This window comes from Cryptomeria japonica, chromosome 4 (assembly GCF_030272615.1).
Source record: "Cryptomeria japonica chromosome 4, Sugi_1.0, whole genome shotgun sequence".
In the NCBI taxonomy this organism is placed as follows: domain Eukaryota; kingdom Viridiplantae; phylum Streptophyta; class Pinopsida; order Cupressales; family Cupressaceae; genus Cryptomeria; species Cryptomeria japonica.
Window position 1 is genome coordinate 538,279,714 of NC_081408.1, and position 26,458 is coordinate 538,306,171.

General features: G+C 37.6%; 1 protein-coding gene across 9 annotated transcripts in view; it reads left to right on the forward strand.

Annotated features, from left to right (window-relative positions):
• The first annotated feature begins 5,479 nt into the window (after positions 1 to 5,479).
• The window catches only part of LOC131068013 (uncharacterized), a 273,939-nt gene continuing 252,960 nt past the window's right edge, over positions 5,480 to 26,458 (forward strand). For 3 of the 9 annotated variants that reach the window (XR_009111897.2, XR_009111896.2, XM_058003212.2), the window contains exons 1-2: positions 5,480 to 5,844; positions 25,729 to 25,862. Coding sequence is in view for 6 of the 9 variants with exons in the window: in XM_058003212.2 (XP_057859195.1) it covers positions 5,793 to 5,844; positions 25,729 to 25,862 (186 nt within the window). In the remaining 3 variants the exon portion in view is untranslated. Of the gene's footprint in view, positions 5,845 to 5,954; positions 6,096 to 25,728; positions 25,863 to 26,458 lie in introns of those variants that run through there. The other 6 variants (XM_058003210.2, XM_058003215.2, XM_058003209.2 and 3 more) reach the window with 4 other exon arrangements.

The window sequence follows — 26,458 nt, forward strand, 5'->3', positions numbered from 1 at the left end:
ATATAATGAATGGTCTCCGTAGCAATGACCACACCATCTAGAATTTGACGCCCTTCCATAAACCCACTCCGTTCCTTGGAGATAACTCCCCCCAGACACTTCTTCAGCCTCTTTGCAATCAACTTCGAGATGATCTTGTAAATCACATTACAGAGAGATATAGGGTGGAACTGGCCTAATCTGTCAGCCCCCTCACACTTAGGGATAAGTGCAATGAAGGTCGCATTCAGGGCTCAAAGCATCTGCTTATTCCTCTGGGACTCTTGGGACTACTTCCAGTAAGTCCAGTTTAATGATATCCCAGAACTCTTGAAAGAATTCAACTGGGAACCCATCCGGGCCAGGGGCTTTTCGTTTCCTCATATTAAAAACAATCCTCTCAAGTTCTTCCAGCAAAATAGGGTCCATAAGCTACTCATTCATCTCCCCACTAACCAAAGGAGGAATGCAAGCAAGAACTTGGTTCTCCTCCACCGATTCCCCTTGAGAATCCTCACTGAAGAGGGATCAAAAATACTATAAATCCTCCCTAGATATCTCCTGCAAGGATAATAACACCTCACCTCTATCATTGACCAGAGTAGGAATGAAATTTCCATGACGTCTTGCTTTCACAGAGTTGAAAAAGAAAGTCGTGTTCTTATCGTCTGCTTGAAGCCAATCAATACGGGCCCTATGTTTCCAGTAAATTTCTTCCCTGCGCTCCCATTCCTCTAAAGCCTTGACAACCCTCTCCTCCTCCCTAAGCAAAGCTTCAGACAAACCATGCTCTCTGATTTCACTGGCGATGACATTTAACGCTGTTTGGGCAGCTTTCTTAGCATGAAAAATGTTCTCGAAACCCTGTCGATTTCATTGTTTAAGCTGGAACTTAACAAACTATAGCTGCTTGGTGAAAGTGTACATAGCAGTGCCAAAGGCCGACCTCCCCTTCCTCCATCACTGCTCAACAAGAGCTGACAAAGCAGGATCCTGAAGCCACATAAGTTGGAATTTGAATGAAGGAGAGCAAGCCACCCATGCAGAAGAAGAAACCAACTTGATAGGCCAGTGGTCTGACCCTCTCTAGTCAAGAATCTCAGAAATTGTGGACCACCCCCCACCAACCCAAAAACTGGAAACCAAAAATCAGTTTAACCTCTCTGTAATCCAACACTCCCTCACTCTCCTATTGTTCCAAGTGAACAAACCATTACCAGACTTAATGTCAACAAGATGCAATGATGAAATACTATCCTGAAAGAGGAGAGAAGAGGGCTCCAACCGCATTACACCCCCCTTCTTCTCACTCAACACAAGGATAGCATTGAAATCTCTCGCCATAATCCAAGGGTGGAAAGGGACCAGCCTTCGCATACAAGAAATATGAAACCATAAGTTCTATTTGCCCTGAAGATCGGTGGGGGCATATATATATTGGTAAAAAAAATAAGATCTTTGGTCTCAAGACTGGAGGAAACCCCGAATAGACATCTACTAGACAGGGCGAATCTTGAAGGGTTCCAAAGACAGGCCATCCCTCCAGAGGAACCAAAAGCCCCAATACACTGACATTCACCTCGCCCCCAGAGCTTCGGCACCAGACCCATCATACTCTCCACCGAGAGTTTAGTTTCTTGCAAGAACAGGACATCAGGTGATTGATTCCTAATCAAATCCCGAACAACTTTTTGTCTAGGGCCGCTATTCAAGCCCCTTACATTCCATGAGAGAACAATCATTTAGGATGATTGGAAAAGTGAGAATACAAAGTCTTTACTGACCCTGACTCAACCAAATTTTCTCTTATCAATTTGATTTTATCCAAATCCTTCTTTCTGCCAACCTTTGAGTTCTTCTCCGTAGCACTTTTCTTAATATCTTTCTAATGCAGACATAGGTGAACGAAAGACTAATTACTTTTAGCCCCAATCAGTTCCAATTTTAGGGCTATTGGAGAGCCCTTCCCCCCAGCCAAATTTATCTCCGAACCAGGAATGATTCCCAACTAGACCCCTACTGTCTGATCCATCTCCATTTGTTGGCTTCCAATCACTTGCAGGGCCTGGGTAAAATCCTCAATACCTCTTTCCGGACCCCCCCTGAAGCACCTTGTTCCAAAGGAGTTAACCCCAGATTCACTTCCTGATGGCTAAGGTCGTCCAAGGCCTCAAATCTGTTATAGGTATCCTCCTCCTGTCTCTCCTGTAAGGACCTCTTTTGTCCTTGATTCCTGTTCCTTGTCTTAACTAAGACAAAACCATCAACACCCTCTACCTCGGCCGACATAGTAGCTTTTCCTTTATCAGCCCTATCTTGACTCTGGGTCGACTGTTGAGGTTGGCGTACCACCGGTTTATATCTAGGGCACTTACGTTGTAAATGACCATGCTCATGACATAGATGATAACAAAAAGGTAAAGTCTCGTAATCAAGTTGCTGAACCCATGAATAAGAGCCTGCACACATATCTATAGCATCTGGCAAAGGTTTACTAAGATCAATTTCAACACAGATGCACACAAAAGTCATTACATTTCTCCCTAGGGTTTGCGTTGAGGATCCCACTGGCTTCCCAAGCAGTGCAGCCAGCAACAGTAGCACATCCTCCTGACAACATTCCACAGGAAAACGTGGCAACCGAACCCACACTGGAACCCTGTTTGGGAGCTCCTCTGAAGGGTTAAACCCTGCATGCCAAGGCTTGATGAACAACCCCACCTGGTTGTAAAAATACGGGCCTCCTTCAAAGACCTTATTGCGATCCTCCATGCAGTTGAAGGTAACCATGAAATAGTTGTTTGCCAGCATCATAATCTCCATTTCCCCTTCTGGAGCCCAAGTCCTTTGCGCCCAGTTTTCCAAAAACTGCAAAGAAACCCTCATTCCCAAAAACTTGCAATAAAGCGAGTGTTTTCAAAATTACTCAACGTCTTCAACAATCAGTTCAGGAGGAATAACTAGCTTCGGTCTCTCACTGCATCTCTCCAGGCAACCATTAATCTTCATAATGCGAGAAACACCAGCAATCCCCGACCTTGATTCAGATGAGAAAAGGTTATTGTTAAAAGTCTTCATACTCTGGAATGGGGCTTTTGAGCCCACCATAGCATGAAAATTCATGGCTGGAGGTCCTTGCGAGTCCTCACCACCAATACTCATCATCGGAGCTTCGATAAATTAAGCAAGATAAAGAAAAGGCCCACACCCCAAAGGGCCACTCGGGAAAGCACAGAACCCTCGACCCTACCCCCCCCAAAGCCCACTGTGGGAGGGAGCCTGCTGAAATCCCTAACCCCCTGAAAGCCCACGACCCGTAGCAACCCCAAGGCCCAGCCTCTCGCAGACCCTACTCCACCCGCAACCTCCCGTAACACCCACCACTCCCTCCCCCGAACCCTGCCCAACCTCGCCTGCAACTCCACACCCCCGCCGCGCCTGCACTTCCCTCCCCCCGACGACCCACTTGCAGCTCCGCCTCCCTCGAGCTAGGGCATCAAAGCCCTAGCTTGGCCGCTCGCGAGAGCCCGCACGCACACCATCAGAAAATCGTTATCACTCTGCTTGTGTAATAAACCCAGCTAATAAATCTCATAAATTTAATTTTTATTTTATATGATTATAAAAATATCATTTTCCGTATTATTATTGGTTTGTGTGGGTGAAAAATTCAATTTCCCCCCCAAAAAAATACATATTTTTATGCACATATCAGCAATATTAAATTTTTGAATGACATAATCACAATTGTATGTCAGATTTGTTAGATCATTTTTTCACCATATCTTTGTCTTCAAACAAAATACTTTATTTGCATGAAATTTCATACTATCTATCCATGATGACTTTCAAATATTGCAATTTGTGGCCCCAAAGTCAGTTTAAATATGATATTTACATTATTTGAATACTTCTACTTGAGAACAAGAAATAAGCTTTTTTTAATTGGATGGAGAACAAGAAATAGTTATGAAATTACATGCACATGATCTTATATTTTATTCATAAAATCTAAGTGGGGCTCTTTAAAGGTTGGTCATTTAATTTCTTCGAATTCAATCCTATTTGTAAAGATATTTGATCCAACCTCCAATTAAAATAAATATTTTGATATAATAATTATGACTATAACCTACAATATTTTTTAATTTTTTTTAATAATATTAAGTTCATTTGTAAAATATTGTAAAGAGAAAGTGCATTTTTTATTTATTTTTATTAAGATTAGGTTTAAAAAACTTTTTCAATCAATTTTTTTAATCTCATTGCTTCAATCATAATTAAGAGTGTGTTTAAACATAAGAAAATTTCTTTGATATATTAAGAATGAAAGCCTTTCTATTATTTTTTGCATGGTTTATTAAGTGCTATATTTAAATTAATATTAAAATAGTTTCAAAAAATATTTGTTTCATCTAATTATGATCAATAATTGGGCGCGAGCAATGGTAGACTTTTTACTGTATTTATCAATGTTTGTTAGGTAAGTAGTAATTATAATGTGATTCTACACAACAAAACAAAGATCCCACATGGTCTTTGGGGCTTACACGCAAGTGACTCTTGCTTGTTTATTAAAATATAAGTGCAAAGGTGAAATTAGAATATTTTTTTGTAAATTTTTATTTAATTTTGTGAATATTTCTTTGAAGATTTCTTAATGTGATAATTTATTGATAAATGATATATTTTTGCATCAATTAATTCATATACTTAATTATTTTTATATATGATATTTTAAATTAACATAATATAAATTATTAAATATATTTTAAAAATATTATTTATATTATAAAACTATATTATATTATGTTAGATTTTAACGATTGTAAGGCAATGTTGACTTTCTCTCACTCTTAACTATATATTTGTATTTATTATGTTATATTTTAAATGTTTGTGGAGTAATATTGACCAAAATTGATCCAAACTTAGTTTCAATTTGTAAATATTGAAACGAACAAGTATCCTCCAATTGAAAGAAGATCAAATGTTGAAATATCCATTTCACAACTTCCAAAAGTGAGAGAAAATAAGTATGTTCAAATACACATAAATCAATGACCTTAACGCCACTACCCACTTGGTACTCTCTCTCTACCTTTGACGCATTGTGTCTCTTCTCTCTCTACCTATCTGTCTCACTTTACTTGTCTCTCTCACTCTACCTCTACCCCTCTCCTTTTATCTCCATCTCTCTATTACTCTATCATAGTGCTACATATATCTCTATTTGTCCCTCTCCCTCTCCCTCTATATCTATCTATATCTCACTCACCCTATATATTTATACGGCCGTAGTGCTTCTCCCGAGCACTGCAGCCATTATGTGCCTATTCTACAGTTTTTGTGTCTGCATAACATGAAAATTATCACTTATACGATAGCATAATTTTGAAACCAATTTAAACGAATTATATTTATCTACCTCTTCTCTCTATTGTCTATTGCGTATTCTATCTCTCCCTCTACCCCTCTACGTGTCTATTTTTCTCCTTCCTTTCCCCCTCTTATCTTCTCTATTTTAGCTGAAGTAACCACAGAGAATTGACACGAAGGCATTAGGTCTCTGGTTAAAATCTTTCATTTCTTTTATTTATCCAAATTAGGACACTTTGAACCTTATGTTCGTCTCCCCAACTTTAATCAATAGGAAAAAAACAAACAAACACGAATGGAATTTGTGTTCCAAGATTATCTGTCCAAAGTGGAATGGTCTTCAGTGTCCAGAAAAAGACACGGAAGAAATTTTTCACGACACCTCCGGTTTTTAACTTCCTCAAAATTAAGTGTAGCAACATATATCTTTAGCCATGCTCGGTCTTCACAGTGTCCAGACGGGTCATATCAGGACATTGACGTCAGGTACACTTCCGACATTATTATATCTTGATTGTAGGAAAACAAAATTTTACTTACGAATTATATGGAGCTTTCACATTGTTGTAGTACCAATTTTATTGGGAATTATGATATCAGTGTTTTTCTTTGCTTAAGAATTGAGATGTAAACACTTTAATGGGATGAAATCAGTTTTGGTTGGTATTTTCGAGCTATTTCGGCAACAGAGATACATCTCGTTCTGAAGGATTGAATTTTATTCACTAAATAATCAGGTTTAATGTAAATGGCTTTATCTGTGATATATTGTAGAATATAAATTTCCTTGAAAAGAAACTTAGGGATAACTTAGCTTTTTGATGGGGAAACAGGGCTTCGTTTTGTAGATTAAGCATTGACTACAGTTGTTGCCAAGTTTCCACATAAACATTGTGCGCCAAAGACAACACTAATACATTTGCAAAGTTACACATCAGATTATCATTTGTGTAGTAAAATAACACAAATGCATTTACAAAATTACACATTAGATGAGTGTATGTGCAGTGTGGATCATTTGTTTAAATTGAACTCTACATTTAAAGACTTCAATCTTTGAATATAAATTTCCTTGAAAAGAAACTTAGGGATAACTTAGCTTTTTGATGGGGAAACAGGGCTTCGTTTTGTAGAATAAGCATTGACTACAGTTGTTGCCAAGTTTCCACATAAACATTGTGCGCCAAAGACAACACTAATGCATTTGCAAAGTTACACATCAGATTATCATTTGTGTAGTAAAATAACACAAATGCATTTACAAAATTACACATTAGACGAGTGTATGTGCAGTGTGGATCATTTGTTTAGATTGAACTCTACATTTAAAGACTTCAATCTTTGAATATAAATCTCCTTGAAAAGAAACTTAGGGATAACTTAGCTTTTTGATGGGGAAACAGGGCTTCGTTTTGTAGATTAAGCATTGACTACAGTTGTTGCCAAGTTTCCACATAAACATTGTGCGCCAAAGTCAACACTAATGCATTTGCAAAGTTACACATCAGATTATCATTTGTGTAGTAAAATAACACAAATGCATTTACAAAATTACACATTAGATGAGTGTATGTGCAGCGTGGATCATTTGTTTAAATTGAACTCTACATTTAAAGACTTCAATCTTTGACAGACCTTACTAGTTAAACACAATAAAGCTTCTGGATAAAACCATGTGACATTTTTACTTATCGATGTTTTCGGTCACACTTCATGATTCATCACCTCATTCATGGTCTAGCTTTTTCTGCATAGAACTCTCTCTCTCTCCTCTCCCTCCTGTTTTTCCTTTTAAGTTCATGTATTAGACATTATGGTGCATCTTGCATCTGCTCAAGAGGCATGTTGGCTCTCGAATATTGTGGTGGCATTCTGCAAAATGTTATCCAATTCTTCCTTCTAACAGCTTCAGATTAAGATTAATTTTTTTGATTCTTGTTTAATAGTTTTGGTTTCATAAGATTTGATGAACTAGGTTAATGTTTGCAATTGTTTTTGTAATTCATTCTACTATGGTTATGTAGTGAGCACGCTAGAGGAAAATGTTTTCTGTCTTCTACTTCATTCAAGTTATACACCTTATACATTCTTTTTCCCAAGGCGTCTATTAGAGGTTCCATCTATCAGTCTCATAATGAATTTCCCATGAGTTAGTTCGTGGATTTGCAATCACTATTTCTTTTGAGATTGGTAATAATGTGTGATTAAGTGAGGTATGTTTGGGGATGATTATATTTTCATAATGCTAGTTTTTTCTGTTCTCTTTGATTAATTTGTTGTTCTATTAGTCATGTTACTTTGAATCTATGACTTTAAATTGTTCAAGCCTAGCTATAGTAGACCATCTCAGATGTCTAAGTGCTTCAACCATTTATTAGTGTCCTTTGCCAGCCCTTAGGGTATAAGAAAGTATCCGATTCCATCTCAGGGACAATCCTTACCTCATGGAATGCACATACTGTTCAAGTGACATTACGAGGTTGAAGAGATTCAATCATAGCGAAACTCCTAGAAGAATGAACACAAAAATCTGCACAGGAAATGCAGAATTGTTATTACAATTGAAACAAGCACATTATACAAAGAAATGTGCCAACTCTTAGCCACTGAACTAAATTATAGTGAGCCACCATACTGGTTTGAGATTATGGATATGTTTTATATACAAAATTGGTAGCTGAATCTCCTGTCAAAAAATTCCATTTGGCAAGTTTGACTTTTGAAATATGGTAAAAATATATCATCAGGTGAAAAATTGTCAAAGTTTTCCCTTTACATAAGAATGTATGATGTAGTCATGCTTGGAGTCCAAGTAAAGGACTATCCAACCGTGCAGCCTTAATCATCCAAAACCATGCCTACAACATAATATGATAGAGATACATAAAGAATAGAAGACCATAAAATAGATCACACAAGAGTGAAGATTTATCTTGGGGAAACCCTAAAAGGGAAAAACCTAGCCTTAACGATTCGTCCTCATTATATTAGATCTTAGAACTTATTATAACTGCCACTAGGGCTTCTTACATGCTGGGCTGCACCCAGGGTTACAATATGCTCATACACAAACATAAAACACAACATCACCTCTGCATAATATGTCCATGCCCTAAGACTTTAATCACTTATCATGCTTATTCCATTGCTGCACTCATCTCTGTCAACCAACTCTTCCTTTTCGCTTCCTTTCTATTCTCTCTTTTTCTATTCTTTTTCTGCACTTCCTTGCTTCTACTCTTTTTTTGATGCCTTTGGAACAATCCCAAGTCATGCTTATATACCATCCACAACTCTCCAAGATAATCCACGTTGGCCATAGGTCGGTCCTAAACTCTAGGTCACATGTAATTTGTAGTCAACCAAACACACCTCAGTCACATATCATCTGAGGTAATATAGCAATTAAATAGCTCCAGGCGCTTCCCATAATAAACTCTATTGGAACCAATTTAGCTTCACATGCTTCCTTTTGCTGCTGCAAACTAACAAACTTATGTACAGTCTTCTTTCATGCAATCTAATAACAGTCTCCACTTAGACGCTTCCAATACCTTTGCGGCAACTAAAATCTTCTGAAACGTGAACCTAACATGCCTCTTGACCAGCTCCACCTATCCTCCAAACTGCAAGACCAGACAACCAACTACGGTAGAATGCGGTAGTCCATAATGGCACTCCCTGGAAACACCCATTAACAATAGTAACTGAATAGATTTCCCTTGCTTTCAGATGCTCCTAGATCAGAATGTCAGAGTTAATTAAAAAGGGAACCTCTTACTTGCTTATCTATCTTATTTTGGTTGGGCTTCCATCCAAAGAGATAGTATTTTAATGTTATGACAATTGAATAGTTTGTATTCTGAGGTTATATCTTCACTTATTGTTCATACTTCGTATTTTGTGTCTACTTTATCATGGTTTAATTTTATTTATATTTAGATGTTAGGATTTCTGTCAATACTGTCAATCTTCACTTATTGTTCATACTTCATATTTTGTGTCTACTTTATCATGGTTTAATTTTATTTATATTTAGATGCTAGGATTTCTGTCAATACCGTCAATCCACTGCCACACATGGTTTAATTTTGTCTACTTCTTATCTACATTGAATGCTAAATATAATTTTCAGCGTGCATATCACAAGAATCTTTCAATTTAAATTAACAAGATAAAAAATGGTAAATCTATTTTATTTTGGTGGGGCTTTCATCCAAGGAGAGTATTTTATTGTTATGATAGGTGAATGGTCTATATTTGAGGTTTTATTTTAGCTCGCTGTGTCTACTTCATATTTTTTGTCTACTTATCTAGATCTTTTGCACAACCAAGTTATTGTGAAGATTGGTTGTTTATTCAGTCCAAAAAACTTTTGATGGTCTCTATCTTTTTCTATAGTGGTAGCCTTGTAATATAGTTCTCTAGAAAGAAATAATCCATATTCTTGTTTAAATGGCTTGAATTTAATGTTAATTTAGGCTCTCTACCATATCTTTGCTTTGCTTGATGAATATGATCAATGCTATATTTCATTTTTTGACATAATCGCATTACTAGAAGTGAAGAGGTAATGTTATGTGTAGGTCATTTTTGTCTTCGTAACATTTTATCCTTCTCTCAAGTAGCACAAAAAGCCTTGGCTGCATAGAAACATCAGCCTGATGTTTATATGTAATCCAGTATTGCACCAAGATGTCCAATCTTTGTGACATCAAAATCTTGGCCATTGTGATTTTGTATGCTTATTCTAATATTATGCATATTTATCCTACATTTATTTTGTGTCCATCTTCTATTTCTACTTTATATGAGTCAATACTTTGACTAAATTTGGAGGTTTTGTTTAATAGAAAAGCTTGTGAATGTGACTTAGTTATGTACCTAGAATCTTTGAAAATGCATAATTCATGCCTGTTTGACTCTATTGGTTATGAGAAATGATTTCTCTTTTATTGATTGATTACATTTTCATTTGGATGATATATTCTTTGAAGTTTCCTACTTGAAAATTTCGCAGTGATAGTGTTTTTTTCTTTTATCCTACTGGATTGCAAACATGTTTATTGTAGTTATTTTGAGGTAATAAGTTTTCAGAGTTGATTATACTAGTACAGTCCCTATGATTAAACATTCTTTTGATTTAATAATGATTTAGAATGCAGTATTGTTAGTTACATTTTACCATTTAATCACATCATACAAGAAGACTAGAGGTTTACTTGCTTATCATTCAGTGAACTGTTTTATTGTTAACTTCACAATTGCTTTATCAACTTCATACAGAACATACCAAAGAATCATTTAGTAGTGAAACTTACATGCTACACTGGACAAACAATTTATTTGGAAAATTTGGCTAAACTTTCTATTTTAGACAATTCATGGGCTTAACTCTCTATTTATTTGCTTTCTATGTCTTATGCTAGGAAAATGTCTTTAAATTTAAAAAACAAGTAATTTTTGTCTCTTTTTCAATATTTTTTAATGTTTTTTTTCAAATCCGATTTTCCCCATTTAAATCCCATTTATCAAAAAATCTTATTCTTTTAGTTTGCTGATTTTTTCCCCAAAAGATTTTTGCTGCTATGGTTTGTCCAGGTCTTCTTTGCAAGCTGACTCAAAATAGGTTTGCAGTCTGCTCACAACTATCTACACTGCCTCAATAGTCAGTGGTCTGCACAGGGATTGTTTGCAAGCTGCCTCAAGATAAGTTCTGTGGTCTTCTCACTAATCACTGCATTGCCTCAATAGTTGGTGGTTTGTACAGGCTTCCTTTACAAGCTGCCTCAAAATCAAAATTTTCCATGTGTAGATACCATCTTTGAGTAAATAACCTTGTAGATCTAGAGAAAATTCTCTTTTGCAATCTGATTACACATTCAAGAACAATCAATTTTGGTAAACTCTCCACTCTTTATAAGCTGCCTCGATTTTAACACTCAATTAATCAAAACATCTTGAATTCCTTCTACGGTGCTTCCTACCCCTTGAATTTGGTCGCAACTCATGCTTCTTATACCCAAAGCAAAGGTTTAGAAATGTCAACCGTAACTTTCCTTCTCAATTGACCTCATGTTGTCTTGTTCTTCCCTTGCATATGCTGCTTTTACACTTCTCTCTATTTCTTTGACCATATGATTCATTACTCCTTTTGCAGTAGGATTTCTGGTCATCCTGTCTTTCACTGTTATGAACCTATTTTATACCATGCTCTGCATGTGTCCTTGCCGCATTTCATTCTAGCTTCTTTAACACATGAGTATTTATGCTTGTATAACCCTTTGAACATATCTGTAACATATTGCCAACTCGGTCTATCAGCCCATCCACAACTTAATTGTATGTAATCTTACTTACACTCACTCTTCCTTTGTTTGTTCCAGCACTTCTTTTCAGAATGACTTCTCAATCCACATGTGCTACAAGGATGCAGATCCCAACACATTTCTCTCCTATGCCGTTTTCATACAATCCCCCAATATAACTCTAACAACAACATCCCAACCAAATTACAACCCAAACAGACCACTAATCATTTGGCATGCATCCCAAGGCAATTGCAAAAACCCACGCTATACCTGGGAAGTTTGATTTTATCCAATAAATTCATTGCTCATTTAAAAATGCTAAAAACTCACACATTGTATCGCCATGGCAAGGAAGGAAGGATGAGCCGGTACCCAGAATGATGGGGTCGTCTGGTTAAGAGGTGTGAGCAAATTATACTTTCAGCAGTCCCGCGACCAGCAACCAAAAACACTCAAATCCAACATAGAACACTCCATAATCTGCAACTCATTCACCAATCAGCAATGGGAACACAAGGACACAGCTAGGTAATATCTTGCAAGTACGAAACTGAGACTCAGCTAGGAAGCCACTTCGAAGCTCAGATTTTCAGTAGCCAAACCGGCAGCATAACGATGCAATTTTCAAAAGATGGTGCAAATGGGAGTCCAAGCCTCATATTTATAACTTCACTCTTCAAATTGAAATGTCAATCCTCCAAATTCCACGCCTTGCATTTGAATTTCATTCCACTACATGTGGACCCAAGTTTAGTGCCACATTCTTCTAAGTCAAAACTCACACCAAAAAGGGGGAGGACCCACTTTAAACACTTAGGCAAATAATGGAGATGCAATGTGAAATAATATTCTTCTAAAATATTTCTACATCCCATAGTACACTTGAATTTGGCCAAAACTTAGGATAAAATAGGCATTAATCCCAAATTTAATAAACCAGTAGCCAATAAACAGATTAATTAAATATTAACCTTAGGATAAGGAAATAATATTTAATTATGTCGCAAATGACTCCTGTACTGATTATTATCACAACCAGGATGAAACTGAGCCCAGACGACCACAAAACTGCTGCAGAATTAGAACCCTGTCTACTGCCAAAAATAGAATTGTGCCACACAGCCACTTACTAAAAATAGTAGGTCAAGAATTAATGCTCAGAAAAGCATGATCATCGTGTCTAGAGGCAAAACATGGAGAGCTCAGTAGGACAGTAAAACCAGAATGGTCATTCCCTGACTTACTAAAAATAGTAAGTCCTTGTTTCATCAATGCTAGACCCTCATTCTTCATTCCACCTAGCCTACGGGTCTCAGGAATAGGCTAATGGACCACTGAAAGAGCATCAATGAGAAGGGGACATTACAGTCCGCCCTCCCCAAAATTGCTTGTCCTCAAGCAATTGTAAGGCTGGGTGCAATAAAATCTCCTCATTTTCCCACGTAGCATCCTCTGCTGGTAGATTCTTCTATTTGACCAAGTATTCCTTGATCACTCTTCTCCTCAAAGTTCGTTCCCTGAATTCAAGGATAGCTTTTGGAACCAAAACCAACTCTCCCTCCTCATCAAGTGGAGGTAACTCAGCTGAAGCGACAACATTATTTCCCAGAGCCTTCTTAAGGTGAGACACATGAAATACATTATGGATCCTGCTGCTTGCTGGAAATTCCAACTCATAAGCCACTTCTCCAACCCTTTTGCTGACTCTGAAAGACCCATAGAATCGAGGCTTCAATTTCTCAACCCCACTCTTCTTGAGAGTAGACTATCTGTAGGGTTGGAGCCTCAAATAAACCATGTCGCCCACCTCAAAGGTGCGCTCAATACGCTGTTGATCAACATACAACTTCTGCTGATTCTGTGCATGCTGGAGATTGTCCCTCAAAATCCTCAGAATATCCTGACTTTGCTGCATCATATCCTTTGCTTGAGGGGTTCTGCTATCACCAAATACCAAGTCTGCGAAGCTAGGAGCTTCATAACCATATAGTGCCATGAATGGTGACATCCGAATGGACATGTGATGGGAGGAATTGTAACAATATTCCCCTAGGTGAAGCCATCTCACCCAAGTATTTTGCTGTTCTGAGACATAGTTTCTAAGATAACCTTCCAACCACTTATTCACTATCTCGGTTTGCCCATCAGTTTGAGGGTGATAACTGGTGCTTGGAGTGAGCACAGTACCACACAATCTGAAAATCTCTTGCCAAAAAGTACTTAGGAACTTGCTGTCCCTATCACTCACAATGTTCTTCGGTAAACCATGCAATCTGAACACCTCCCGGAAGAACACTTCAGCAACTTGTGCTGCTGTAAAAGAGTTGGTGATGGCGAAGAAATGAGCAAACTTTGTAAGTCTATCCACCACCACATAGATACTATCCTTCCCTTGAGCCCGGGGCAACCCCGTGATGAAATCCATGGAAATACTTTCCCATTTTTGACTGGGAATAGGCAAGGGTTGTAACAAACTAGCTGGTAGAGTGTGCTCATCTTTGTTCCTCTGACATGTATGACACTCCTTAATGTACTTCAAAACATCATTTTTAAGCCCCTTCCAAGAGAATCTCTCCCGGATCTGCCTGTATGTTTTGAAATAACCTTGGTGACCAGCAAGGGGGATGTCATGGAAAGTCTTCAAAATCTTCTCTTTTAACTTAGATTCAGGTACTATGAAGATTCTTCCCTTGTACAGTATCAATCCCTCAACCAATCTGTACCTTTCATCATGAAAGGTACCTTCTATAAGGCTGATTGCAAACTGATTTTTGGCATAATCAGCAAGCAATAACTCTCTCCAACCAGCAGTAAGCTCGCAAAGTGAGCTTAAATGGGGTCTCTTGGATAAGGCATCTGCCACCACATTGTTTTTACCCTTAACATACTCAATATCGAAGTCATAAGCTTGTAGCTTACTCACCCATTTCTGTTGTCTCTCATTCAGATCCTTCTGATGCATGAAGTGTTTAAGACTATTGTGATCGGTCTTAACAATGAACTTACTTCCCACCAGATATTGTTTGAATTTTGCAAGTGCATGCATTATGGCAAGCATTTCCTTGTCATAAATGGAATATAGTCTCTCAGGACCTCTCAACTTTCTGCTCTCAAAAACTATAGGGTGCTTATCCTGCATGAGGACCGCACCAACACCTTCTCCAGATGCATCACATTGTAGCTCAAATGGCTTGGTGAAATCAGGCAATGCTAAAACTGGGCAGGAGCTCATGATCCTCTTAAACTGCTCAAATGTTGTCTGTGCCTTTTTGGACCATTCAAAAGCTCCTTTCTTGGTAAGATCTGTAAGGGGGCCGCCAACTGAGAATATCCCTTCACAAACCTCTGATAGAATCCACACAATCCCAAAAATCCCCTCAAATGTGTTATGTTTTCGGGAGTAGGCCAATCAATGATGGCTCTAATCTTTTCAGGGTCCACCTTCACACCACCCGCACTGATAATGTGACCAAGGTAGAGCAACTCTTCCATTCCAAACTCACATTTGGACTCCTTGGCAAACAGGGATTCAAATTCTAGTATGCCCAACACTTCATCCAACTGCTGTAGATGTTCTTTCCAAGATCTGCTGAATATTAGGATGTCATAAAAAAATATCAAAACAAACTTCCTCAACTATTCTTGGAAGATTCTGTTCATGCATGACTGGAATGTAGCAGGAGCATTAGTCAAACCAAAGGACATGACTAGGAACTCAAAATGCCCAAAGTGGCATCTGAAAGCAGTCTTCTCCACATCTGAAGCTCTCATTCTAATCTGATGGTACCCCGATCTGAGGTCAATCTTGGAAAAGAACACTGCCCCATGTAGCTCGTCAATGAGCTCATCAATCCTCGGAATAGGATACCGATTCTTGATGGTTTTCTGATTCAGAGCTCTGTAATCCACACACATGCGCATGGTCCCATCCTTCTTTCTCACCAAAACAACAGCCGAAGCAAAGGGGCTTTTGCTAGGCCGGATGTAACCTATGTCAAGCAATTCCTGAATTGCTTTCTCAATCTCATCCTTCTGCTTCTTAGGATATCGGTAAGGAGTAGTCATGACTGGCTTAGCTCCTTCTTCAAGCTCAATAATGTGTTCGGCACCTCTTTCAGGAGGTTTGCCAGGAGGTGGGTTTTCGAACACCTTGCTTCTCTTAGTTATCAAAGCTTGAATGTCTTTAGGATAATTTCTGTGCTCTTGTTGTGGTTCTGAAGGCATTACCATGATCTTGCTCCTATCCTTGACCATTGCTGAAATATCTGAGGAATAGCTGCCCTTATCCACCAATGGATTGGAAGGCATTATCAAAGACTCTGCTGCCCACTCCACCTGATTGTGAGGGATCAGCCTTTCCATTCTTTTCAGGGATACAACTTTAAGTCCCCCATGCGACATTCCTCTCAAAACTACCTTCTTCCCTTCCGACATGAATTTCAGCTCCATGGTTTGTAGGTTTAGTGTGATCTCACCAAGAGATCTCAGCCATTGAATCCCGAGGACTGCATCATCAGTCCCTCCAATGCTTACCACAAAGAAATCATCTCTGATTTCATGATTTCCCAACTTTAGAGACATGTTGGAAATCATTCTGTTACAGGATATAGTGGAGCCATCTGCTACCATGACTTTGAAGCCCTCAACTTCCTCTGCCACTAGTCCCTTTTTTGCAACAATCCTTTCATCAATGAAGTTGTGTGTTGCACCTGTGTCAATGAGAGCTATGACACGATGCTCTCCAATCACACCCCGAACTCTGAAAGACTCATTTTTGTGAATGCTCGAGAGTTGAGCAACCACTCCTCTATCTTCTGACCCAAATTCAGGCCCTTCAGGAGCCTCTTCATATTCGCTGTCCTCAACTTCAGTTTGCTGTTCTGAAATTTCAGAATCTGATCCATCTTCTGAATAGCATTCCATCTAATGCAAATTCCCCTTTCCATGGCACCTATGTCCGGGAACCCAAGGTTCTCTGCAAGAATAACATAGATTCTTTCTCTGGAGCTCTTGACGGAGCCCATCATCCATATGCGGAGGGAACCTCTTGGTCTGATTAGTGAACTTCTTCTTATCCTTTCTGAAAGGGAAAGGCTTGGACTGAATTTTACTCTTAGGGGCAGCCAACTCCATACTTCTAGATTTTTTAATAGCTTTTGCTAGTGTGGGCGGATCAAAAGCTTTGACCCATCCTCTCAATGGTTCTTCAAGTCCTTCAGTGAAAAGGACAACCAGTCGCTTCTCTGAGATGCTACTCACCATGACTGACAAGTTTTGGAATTTAGTCACGTAAGTGTCCAATGAACCTTGCTGCCTCAGTTGTGCAAGTTCTCTAAACTTCACCTCTGGATCCCTGGTGTCAAATCTCTCAATTAACTTGTTGGTGAAATCAGCGTAGGTGGTGACTAAGTTGTGACCAAGGGTGACCAACCCATGGTACCACCATTCGTGGGCCACTCCATCCAAGTGCAAGGTAGCAAACTTGATGGCGTCCTCCTTCGGCATCGGTCTCAAAGATAAGTAATTGTCTAACTTCTGTACCCATGCTTTAGCTGTACTCTTAGCGCTTCCATCGAAGTGTGCTAAGGTCACACTTCTAAGAGCTTGCTAGAAATCTCTTGGGGCAGCAGACTTGTAGTCATTCCTCCTTCCTCTTTTCATTATCTGATTCATGAATTGATCCAGAATTATGATATCTCGGATCTCACCGGGAAGGGAAGCATACTCCATGTAGCTGTTTCTTATCTCATCAGCTGTGGGTATCTCTGTTTCAGCTTGTTGCACTTCTTTTGGCAAAAAGACCGGCTGTAAAAGCCTTGGGGCTGAACCTCCATTGTTACTTCCATTGTTACTCCCATTCCTATTGCCCACATGGGCGTTGGAAGTGCTAGCTTCCGGACCATTGTTGGGTTGATTAGGGGTCCCAACAACGTTCTGGTTAAGCTTGGCGAGCAGTAGGGACATCATGTCCATCATGGCAGCAAATTGCCTCTTTGCCTTCTTATCAAGTGCTTCATCCGGGTCTGTGGTTCTATCTGCCATTGAATCCACTAAACCTGAAATATCTATGTCCTTTCCTCTGTTTCTCAGTACCTCTGAAAAAGTATCCTCTTCCGGCACTATCGGAACCTGAAACTGCTGTCTCTTCTGCTCTCTGTTGTAGTATCTGACGTCTCTGTCACTCATGGAGACTTCTGAACCCACTGACTCTCACAGGCTGGCAGGAAAACCAGCTCTGATACCACTGTAATATCCCAGTAATTTTTTTTTGATTTTTTAACAATAAGCGACACAAGCAATCACCACAACCCATTAAGGTTAGAGAAATAAACCAAACTGCTGAAAGGGAACCCTTCCACCTTTTGTTCACTGAGAGCCCAGTCTGGGAGGGTGAGAGCATACAGTGTTCCGAGGATCGTTAGCAACAATAATCAAACTGAAAATTACAATATTTGGGCGGCAAGCCAGCCCCTTTTGCTTATCCAGCATGATAGAAACCAAACTCTTGGCAGTAAACCGTACATTAAACTATCACTCTACTGCATATTTCAGCGGGAGGACCATTGTATTGAACTTATCAGTCGACCACTTATTCAGTGGGAGGACTGAGTACAAAAACTAAATTACAAAACTTAGAAGGTGGCAAGCCAACCTCTTCCACTTATGTAGTGGGGTTTACAAATAATATCAAAAAGAAGGGATGATCAGTACTACTGAAACAACCTTACAAAATAGAGATAAGATGAGAGGAGTAATTGCAGATTTTACAAGAAGACTGTAATTTTCTGTTACAACTAATCTGTAGGTTGAAAGTACAATTTCAGCAGCCTATGGAAACATCAAAATACTCATAACTCATTCAATTTTCACCCGAATCAACTCAAATCACTCCCAATCCCCCAATATAACTCTAACAACAACATCCCAACCAAATTACAACCCAAACAGACCACTAATCATTTGGCATGCATCCCAAGGCAACTGCAAAAACCCACGCTAAACCTGGGAAGTTCGATTTTATCCAATAAATTCATTGCTCATTTAAAAATGCTAAAAACTCACACATTGTATCGCCATGGCAAGGAAGGAAGGATGAGCCGATACCCAGAATGATGGAGTCGCTTGGTTAAGAGGTGTGAGCAAATTATATTTTCAGTAGTCCCGCGACTAGCAACCAGAAACACTCAAATCCAACATAGAACACTCCATAATCTGCAACTCATTCACCAATCAGCAATGGGAACACAAGGACACAGTTAGGTACTATCTTGCAAGTACGAAACTGAGACTCAGCTAGGAAGCCACTTCGAAGCTCAGATTTTCAGTAGCCAAACCGGCAACATAACGATGCAATTTTCAAAAGATGGTGCAAATGGGAGCCCAAGCCTCATATTTATAACTTCACTTTTCAAATTGAAATGTCAATCCTCCAAATTCCACGCCTTGCATTTGAATTTCATTCCACTACATGTGGACCCAAGTGTAGTGCCACATTCTCCTAAGTCAAAACTCACGCCAAAAAGGGGGAGGACCCACGTTAAACACTTAGGCAAATAATGGAGATGCAATGTGAAATAATATTCTTCTAAAATATTTCTACATCCCATAGTACACCTGAATTTCGCCAAAACTTAGGATAAAATAGGCATTAATCCCAAATTTAATAAACCAGTAGCCAATAAACAGATTAATTAAATATTAACCTTAGGATAAGGAAATAATATTTAATTATGTTGCAAATGACTCCCATACTGATTATTATCACAACCAGGATGAAACTGAGCCCAGACGACCACAAAACTGCTGCAGAATTAGAACCCTGTCTACTGCTAAAAATAGAATTGTGCCACACAGCCACTTAAAATAGTAAGTCAAGAATTAATGCTCAGAAAAGCATGATCATCGCGTCCAGAGGCAAAACATGGAGAGCTCAGTAGGACAGTAACACTAGAATGGTCATTCCCTGACCTACTAAAAATAGTAAGTCCTTGTTTCATCAATGCTAGACCCTCATTCTTCATTCCACCTAGCCTACGGGTCTCAGGAATAGGCTAATGGACCACTGAAAGAGCATCAATGAGAAGGGGACATTACACCAATTCACCTTCACATGCTTCCTTTTGCTAGTGCACGTTTCCCTTTGTTGGTGCAAACTACCAAACTCTTGTACATTCTTCCTTCATGGAAGATAGCAACATAGTCTCCACTCAGAGCCTCCAATTACCTTTGCAATAACTAAAATCATCTAAAATTTGAATCTAACATGTTTCTTGACTAGCTCCACCTATCTTCCAAATTGCGAGACCATACAATCAACTGCATTAGAATGCGGTATTCCATAGTGACACTCCCTTGAAGACAACACCCGGTAACAATAGTAACAAAATTCATTTTCTTTGCTTTTGGATGCTCCTACATCAATATAGCATGACATCAATATTCTGGCTATAGTGAGAGCTTTCTCATAACTATTGATATCTATGCAGTTAAGCTATGATGGCTGTTGGTTTGTAGAATACAAATTTGCGAATTGTTGTACCCATATCAAAATTTTGTATCTTGTCAACTTTCAAAGCTAAAACCTTGTCTTTCCATCCATTCAAATAGTCCTATTTCAGTGTTTTGCTCTATGTTGTTTTTGTTGTCCTTTTCCATGTCTTAATCCAGAGAAAGTGGAAAGAGCTTTTTCATACGCTTTTAGAAAGATGGATAGTGAAAAATTGAGAAAATGGATAAGGCATTTTTGTTAGAACCACACCTGATAGAAAGATTTAATATAAAAATTTCGTGAGAATTTGTCATTGAAACACCATACTAGATAACAAGAAACGGTGTTTGAAATTCAAGATCATGAACATATAGAGGGCTATGCTTATGGTAAAGCAGCCAGGTTTTAAATTTTCAAAAATCATATCTACTTTTATTAGATGTGCATGTCATGTGTTAGCTTATGGAGGGTTTTCAAAATGCACCTTAATCATTTCAAAGGTCATGTACATAGGGGCACATCCGAGCATGAAGCATGTGCTTCACAAAGAATGGAATTCATTTTCAAATCAACTTCAATTATCCCATGCATAGGATCAGTAAGTATGCATTTGCCTATAGGGTCTGAATTAGCCTAGTCAAGTCCACACATGTGAATAGAAGGAAGCAATTTTAGGACATAAAAGAAAGGCAAGGTTAGTACACAAGGGACTGCCTAGAGATCAAGTGTGTGCATCATCAAAAAGAGATTCACCTTTCAAATTCAAAGTTGGAAGACCTATTGTTAGGTGTATGATTGGTTCAAAGTTGCACGTTTGGTTCAGAGGTGCACACTTGACTGAAGGCAAAATCAAAGCTAATCATCTGAAAGATCCCCAACTGGTTTGTACTGAAATTTTTCTGATTTTTCAAGCTGCTTATTGAAGTTTAAAGATAGTTTCTCTGAAGTTTTAGGCTTGTATTGATGTCAATGTTTGCATAGGGTTTAAGTGTGAAAGAATGCCAAGAAACAATACTTTGAACCATAAATTGCAGAAATATAATAACTGATAATTAATTCTCAGAATTCTGATTTAGGAACAACAATGAAACATTTATCAGATTCAAGAATTGTAATGCACCAAAGCAACAAAATGCCTACTAGGGTTCCAACGCCTATCCTAGAGAAGGTTTATTGATGAATTTGGAAAAGAAGTACAGTCTATAAGCTTCCAGCTGCTGTAGGAGGCCCCAATGAGTTTTATTTGGTCCAACAATAATTACTAAAAACAATTCCTGGAGATCCACTGAGTTCCACGCCTGGCTCCCAGGCTGGGTTATTCTAACTACCTACAAATCGACAATTTGGAAGGAGAAATATGCTCTTGTCGCCTGCTGAAATTATTGAAATACTACCGTGAAGTGCTGCATATAAGATTTGCCTGAGAATTATGTCCTCAATTGGCTGGATCGTACAATATTGGCACCCAGGTGACTGCAAGGTGGTACGGCTGCCTTGGGAGTGTGTACGGCTGGATTAGGATATGAAATAGTTGCCTTATAAAGTCTCGAAACCCTCTCCAATCTGCATATAATTTTCTGAAACTACTGAATTAAGTCTGAATTGAAGTACAATTAGGAATTCTGAATGAATCCCTCCATTCTGTGAATTGGGGTATTGTCCAAATCCACCCGTCTTCAAGGAGTTTTCGTTCCCCAAAGCTGCTATGCTGCTGAAATGATTTGTAGAGCTCAATTCCCAAAACGCTGATTGTAAAAATGAGTCAAAAAAAAAATGAATGAATGAAGCCTCCTCATGTCTTTTTAACAACTCCAAACCTTAATTCGATTTTAAGGTTGCAAGACTTTATTTAAATAAAGTTTATTAAACTTTATTTCATCCTCTTATTAACTTTATTTCATTCCATTAAGTCTCCCTCAAAATGTACGACCCCCTTAAACTCCCTTTATTAAAAGAATTAAGTTGTTTTTAAAAACAACTTAACTCATGTCTCCTAGGCATCATGGCACAAGGGGGGGCCCTTTATTATAATTTATTATAATATAAATTGACTTAATTAAATCACTTTAATTTTATTTAAATCAAACTTTAGACAATATTATTTAATCTAGATTTATTCATAAATCTATCCCCTGGACTCCAAACTGAAAACTGAATGCCATCACCTATCCAAGGATGATGATTGGATGTGGCAGTGCAATTGGTTGTCTCCTCCTAAAAAGTAGGGATGCTCCTAAAAATTAGGGGACCATTTCAAATTGATGATAAACACTCCTAAGCCACTCTGCTATGCTCCTCAACCCTCCAATGGTCAAACAGTCAATTGGCAGGTGCCTCCTAAAAAATAGGAACCCTTCTAAAAAATAGGAAACAACGCCCAAAATGTCTCCCATACTCCTCAGAAGGTCACCAAACTCCCAAATGGGCTCCCTATCTACCACGTTAGCCCACATGAACCCTGTTTATAGGCTAACCCATGCTGACAACTGGGCTGTCTAAGGAAGGGACATTACATCATCAAAAGCACACACTTTTTTAAGGTATTTCAATGTGCAAAGGTCAAGTTTGAAATCATGTATTGAAGTGAGCACTTGGGAACAAAGATTCAATATTTAGAAGTTCATACTCAATTGCGCCTAAGTCAATAAATTGTGTTCTCAAATGCAAAGGATGTGTTGGTTGTACAGGGTGCACACCTAATGTGTAAATGAAGACAATTTCAAATTAAGATCTGAATGCTAAAGAGAGGTGCACACCTCTGTATGGGGCTCATAGATAAGCTTAAAATGAATGTCTATGGGTGATGACTGGCCAACATTGAGGTGGATATTGAATATATAGGTGTACACCTATCAAAGGAGCAGCCAAAGACAGAAAAGTTCTTATTAATAGACACCTAAATGCAAGCACATGACCAACTATTTTGACAGGAAAGTACAGCTCATAATAAGCTCAAGATGTCTATACCAAATAGTCATGCCTTTTTCAAAACAAGTGTTGAGTGGTGCCTACTTTGAGATAGATAATTCTTTAAATAAAGCTCGTTTCTTCAAATTTCATCAATAGCAAGGTGTATGGAAGGGTGTTGTCAGCAGCAAGCTGATTCTTCTTGAGATTTTTAACAGTCCTTTACAGCAGAGACTCATAAACAAAGAGATTATCAGTCATTGCAGCAGTCTGTTATCATTGAAAATCCTCCTTGTTCTATCAATCTCCAACATTCTTTGAAGGAAAAACAGTCATATCAGAAATAAAAGCATTATATCTCTTTCAAGTTCTTCCCTTTTTCTATCAGGTGCAGAAATCAGATTAAGATCAGACAAAAGAGGCCATTTGAATGTTTTCCAAGGATTCAAAGAAGTGTATTTACAAATACTCTAGGGTTTCAAGAATATTCAAGATGATGATTGGCAAATCAACTAATTGTGTTCGGATTCAAATCATTAAGTGGATTGTGAGAGATTTAGGGTTTTAGAAGATTTCACCATGATCAGTGCAAAAACTTCATCAAGATCATCTAGAGCCACCTATCTTGACATGGCTATCTTGACATCTATTTTTAGGCCACACTAAACAGCTTGTGCTATTTTTAGCTGTCAACTTTATCAGGGAGAAAATATATTCTGAGATTTGTTGTTTTTAGTTTGAGCTATCTATAGCCCATGCTATTTTCAGTGGTCTCTAATTTTAGTGGAATTTGCTCTTCGAGGAATCAGCAATTGTTAGAATATCTGCCTTTTAGATCAAGAGATGTGAGTTTTAAGTGGTAGTTTGTAATAATTCCTATTGCCATTCTAAATGGTAGTGGCATGGTTTTAGATTTGGAATTAATAAATTGGATTTTGTAATAAAGATTGCATTGCATGCAATCGAGTTTGTTTTAGAGTAGAAATTTTAGTTAGCTTTTTTATTGTTTTCTCATACATATCTTTGTAAACAATATAAATAAATGCCATTTGCATTTAGTTTTCTTAATGATAATTTTCATGCCTATTTTTTTGCCAGAAATTGCTATTCATTAAGTATACATTTTTGACATTGTTTAATCTGTAATTTATTATTCATTCAATAAAATTTGGTAATGTCTATTTGTTATTCATTCAATAAAATTTAGTAACGTCTATCTTGTTTTTAAATTGCTATTGAGATGTTTCTGTTATGTGTGTTAAAGGTAGATTAAAGTGTTTCTACCAAATTTGTAAGCTTTGTATTTCAAGGCTATCTGAAGTTGGAGATTCTGGCCCTGTACTGATCCCATTGATTAATTTACCAAAGCATTTGTGAATTCATGTTAAAATCTATTCAATTTTTATGTACTTGCATTGTAAAATCTCCATTCGTAGTTGAAGAGCGCAAGTGTAGTTGTAGGATTTATTTTTAGCCAAAAAACAGAGTCTTTACCTTCAGTTGAAGAGTGTGTCAGCCTTTTACCCTAAATGAATAAAAAACACTTTTAATTTTATTTAGCATTAGTGTGAACCACATCGAAAATCATTGTACATATTGTAAATAGCAAGTATATATTGTTTGAGACTGGGTTGGTTTTATTTGCAGGGAGTTTCTTATTATATTTCGAAGAGTGGTTCTACCACACAACTATTCCATTTTGTGTTGTACTGAAAAATGCAAATTAAAATGCTAACACTAATCATATTGCAATGTTTCCTTAGTAGATAAAAATATAGCAAGCAAGTTCCAATGGTGGAATTAGAGTTTGTCCTTTTGACAAAGTTGATATACCATTTATTTTATATATAATTTCGACAATCAGGAATAAACCTTTCTTGTGTAGGATAATCGATGGCTAAAATTGTTTCCTTGGATATGCTAAACATAATTTGCAAGAATGATTAACATCTTAAAGCTTAGTTTGTTTTACAACAATATGTTTACCATAAATTAAATAATGTAAATAAATTATCAGTTGGATTAGGTTTACATTTTTGCTACTTCAGTTTATTTTAACAGTTTAGCATACTGCATCTTATATGATGCCTGTATTCACATAAAATGAAAGCTGCTAATAGAAATTATCTAGTTAGTGAATCTCAATAAAACATTGCTCTAGCTTCCAGTTGTTTTTTAGAAGAGTCAAATTCTTTTTGGAAGACATCTATTCTATACCTTGGTAGTCTCCTTTTCATGAACCCTGACCATCCAAGTGTCTTTAATGTATTAAGATATAATTTTGATGGTTTTTTGTGCTCTAAATATTACATCGATTTATTTTATCAAATGAATGCCCTGGGTATGCAGATCATTAATCTATATGTTAGAAAATTCTTGAAGTACATTGTTTTTTCATTCTGTATTTTCTGTTATGTTTTAGGAATGAGGGTTGTATTCTTTCCATCCAGTGCAATCAACAATTATATTTGCTGCTATTGCAGTTTTGTCCATTTATTCAAATTTTTTGGTGTTACTCTGTATGCAAAGTACTTAAGATCAGACAGTTGTCAACTAAAAAGTTCCTTGAACTTGTTAATTTTGGATTATAAGAGTTTAAATGTGATTGGGCAATAACTTTAAACATGGGAAATAACATAGTAATGGAAACATCTTACAATGCAGATGTAGGATGGAGATCTGCTCCTTTACACAATCTAAAGGTGGAAACTACTAATAAAAAATCGCACTTGGTTGAAGCTGTTTCATTGGATAGAACTCACCTTGAGAAGGATGACCTCAAGGGGAAAACTGTAACGGTAAAAATTCAGTATTTACATTAAGCATTTGTCTTATGATTTTTTCCTACTAGATCAGCCTATGATAAAGTAGTATCGTATTAACTACTATTAAGTACCATTTACATTTTCAGTTTTGTTGTTTCTCTCCTTAATTCCAAATTTTTTGGAGTATGTTGCTCAGTATTGTGGCTTTCGTAAGGCAAATTTTGAGAGAGACAAAACTTGTATGTTTTTTTTAAAATTTCGATGAACTACCTATGTGATTGTCTATAAATAGGGTTTTGGTATACCTCTTTTTAACTTTTGATTTGTCTTATTTATAGTCAAGTCTTCCTAGGTGATATGATTAGGTATTCAACTCAGCTTGGGTGATATCCAAGGCATAAGTAGGGTATATATAGGATCTAGTGAGTGTTATTTGACCAGCATATGACAAATTGTGTTCTTGGAGACTTTTGGAGGTTTGTCTCCTCAAAGTGGCTTATACTTCTTAAGTATTATCAAGTATTTGTAGCATATTTTCTACTATATTATTCTTTTGTGCAAGGTATTTGATTACGAGTAGTATCAGAGCATGATCTCGATATTGTGAAGGCAAGAAACAAGCCATTTTT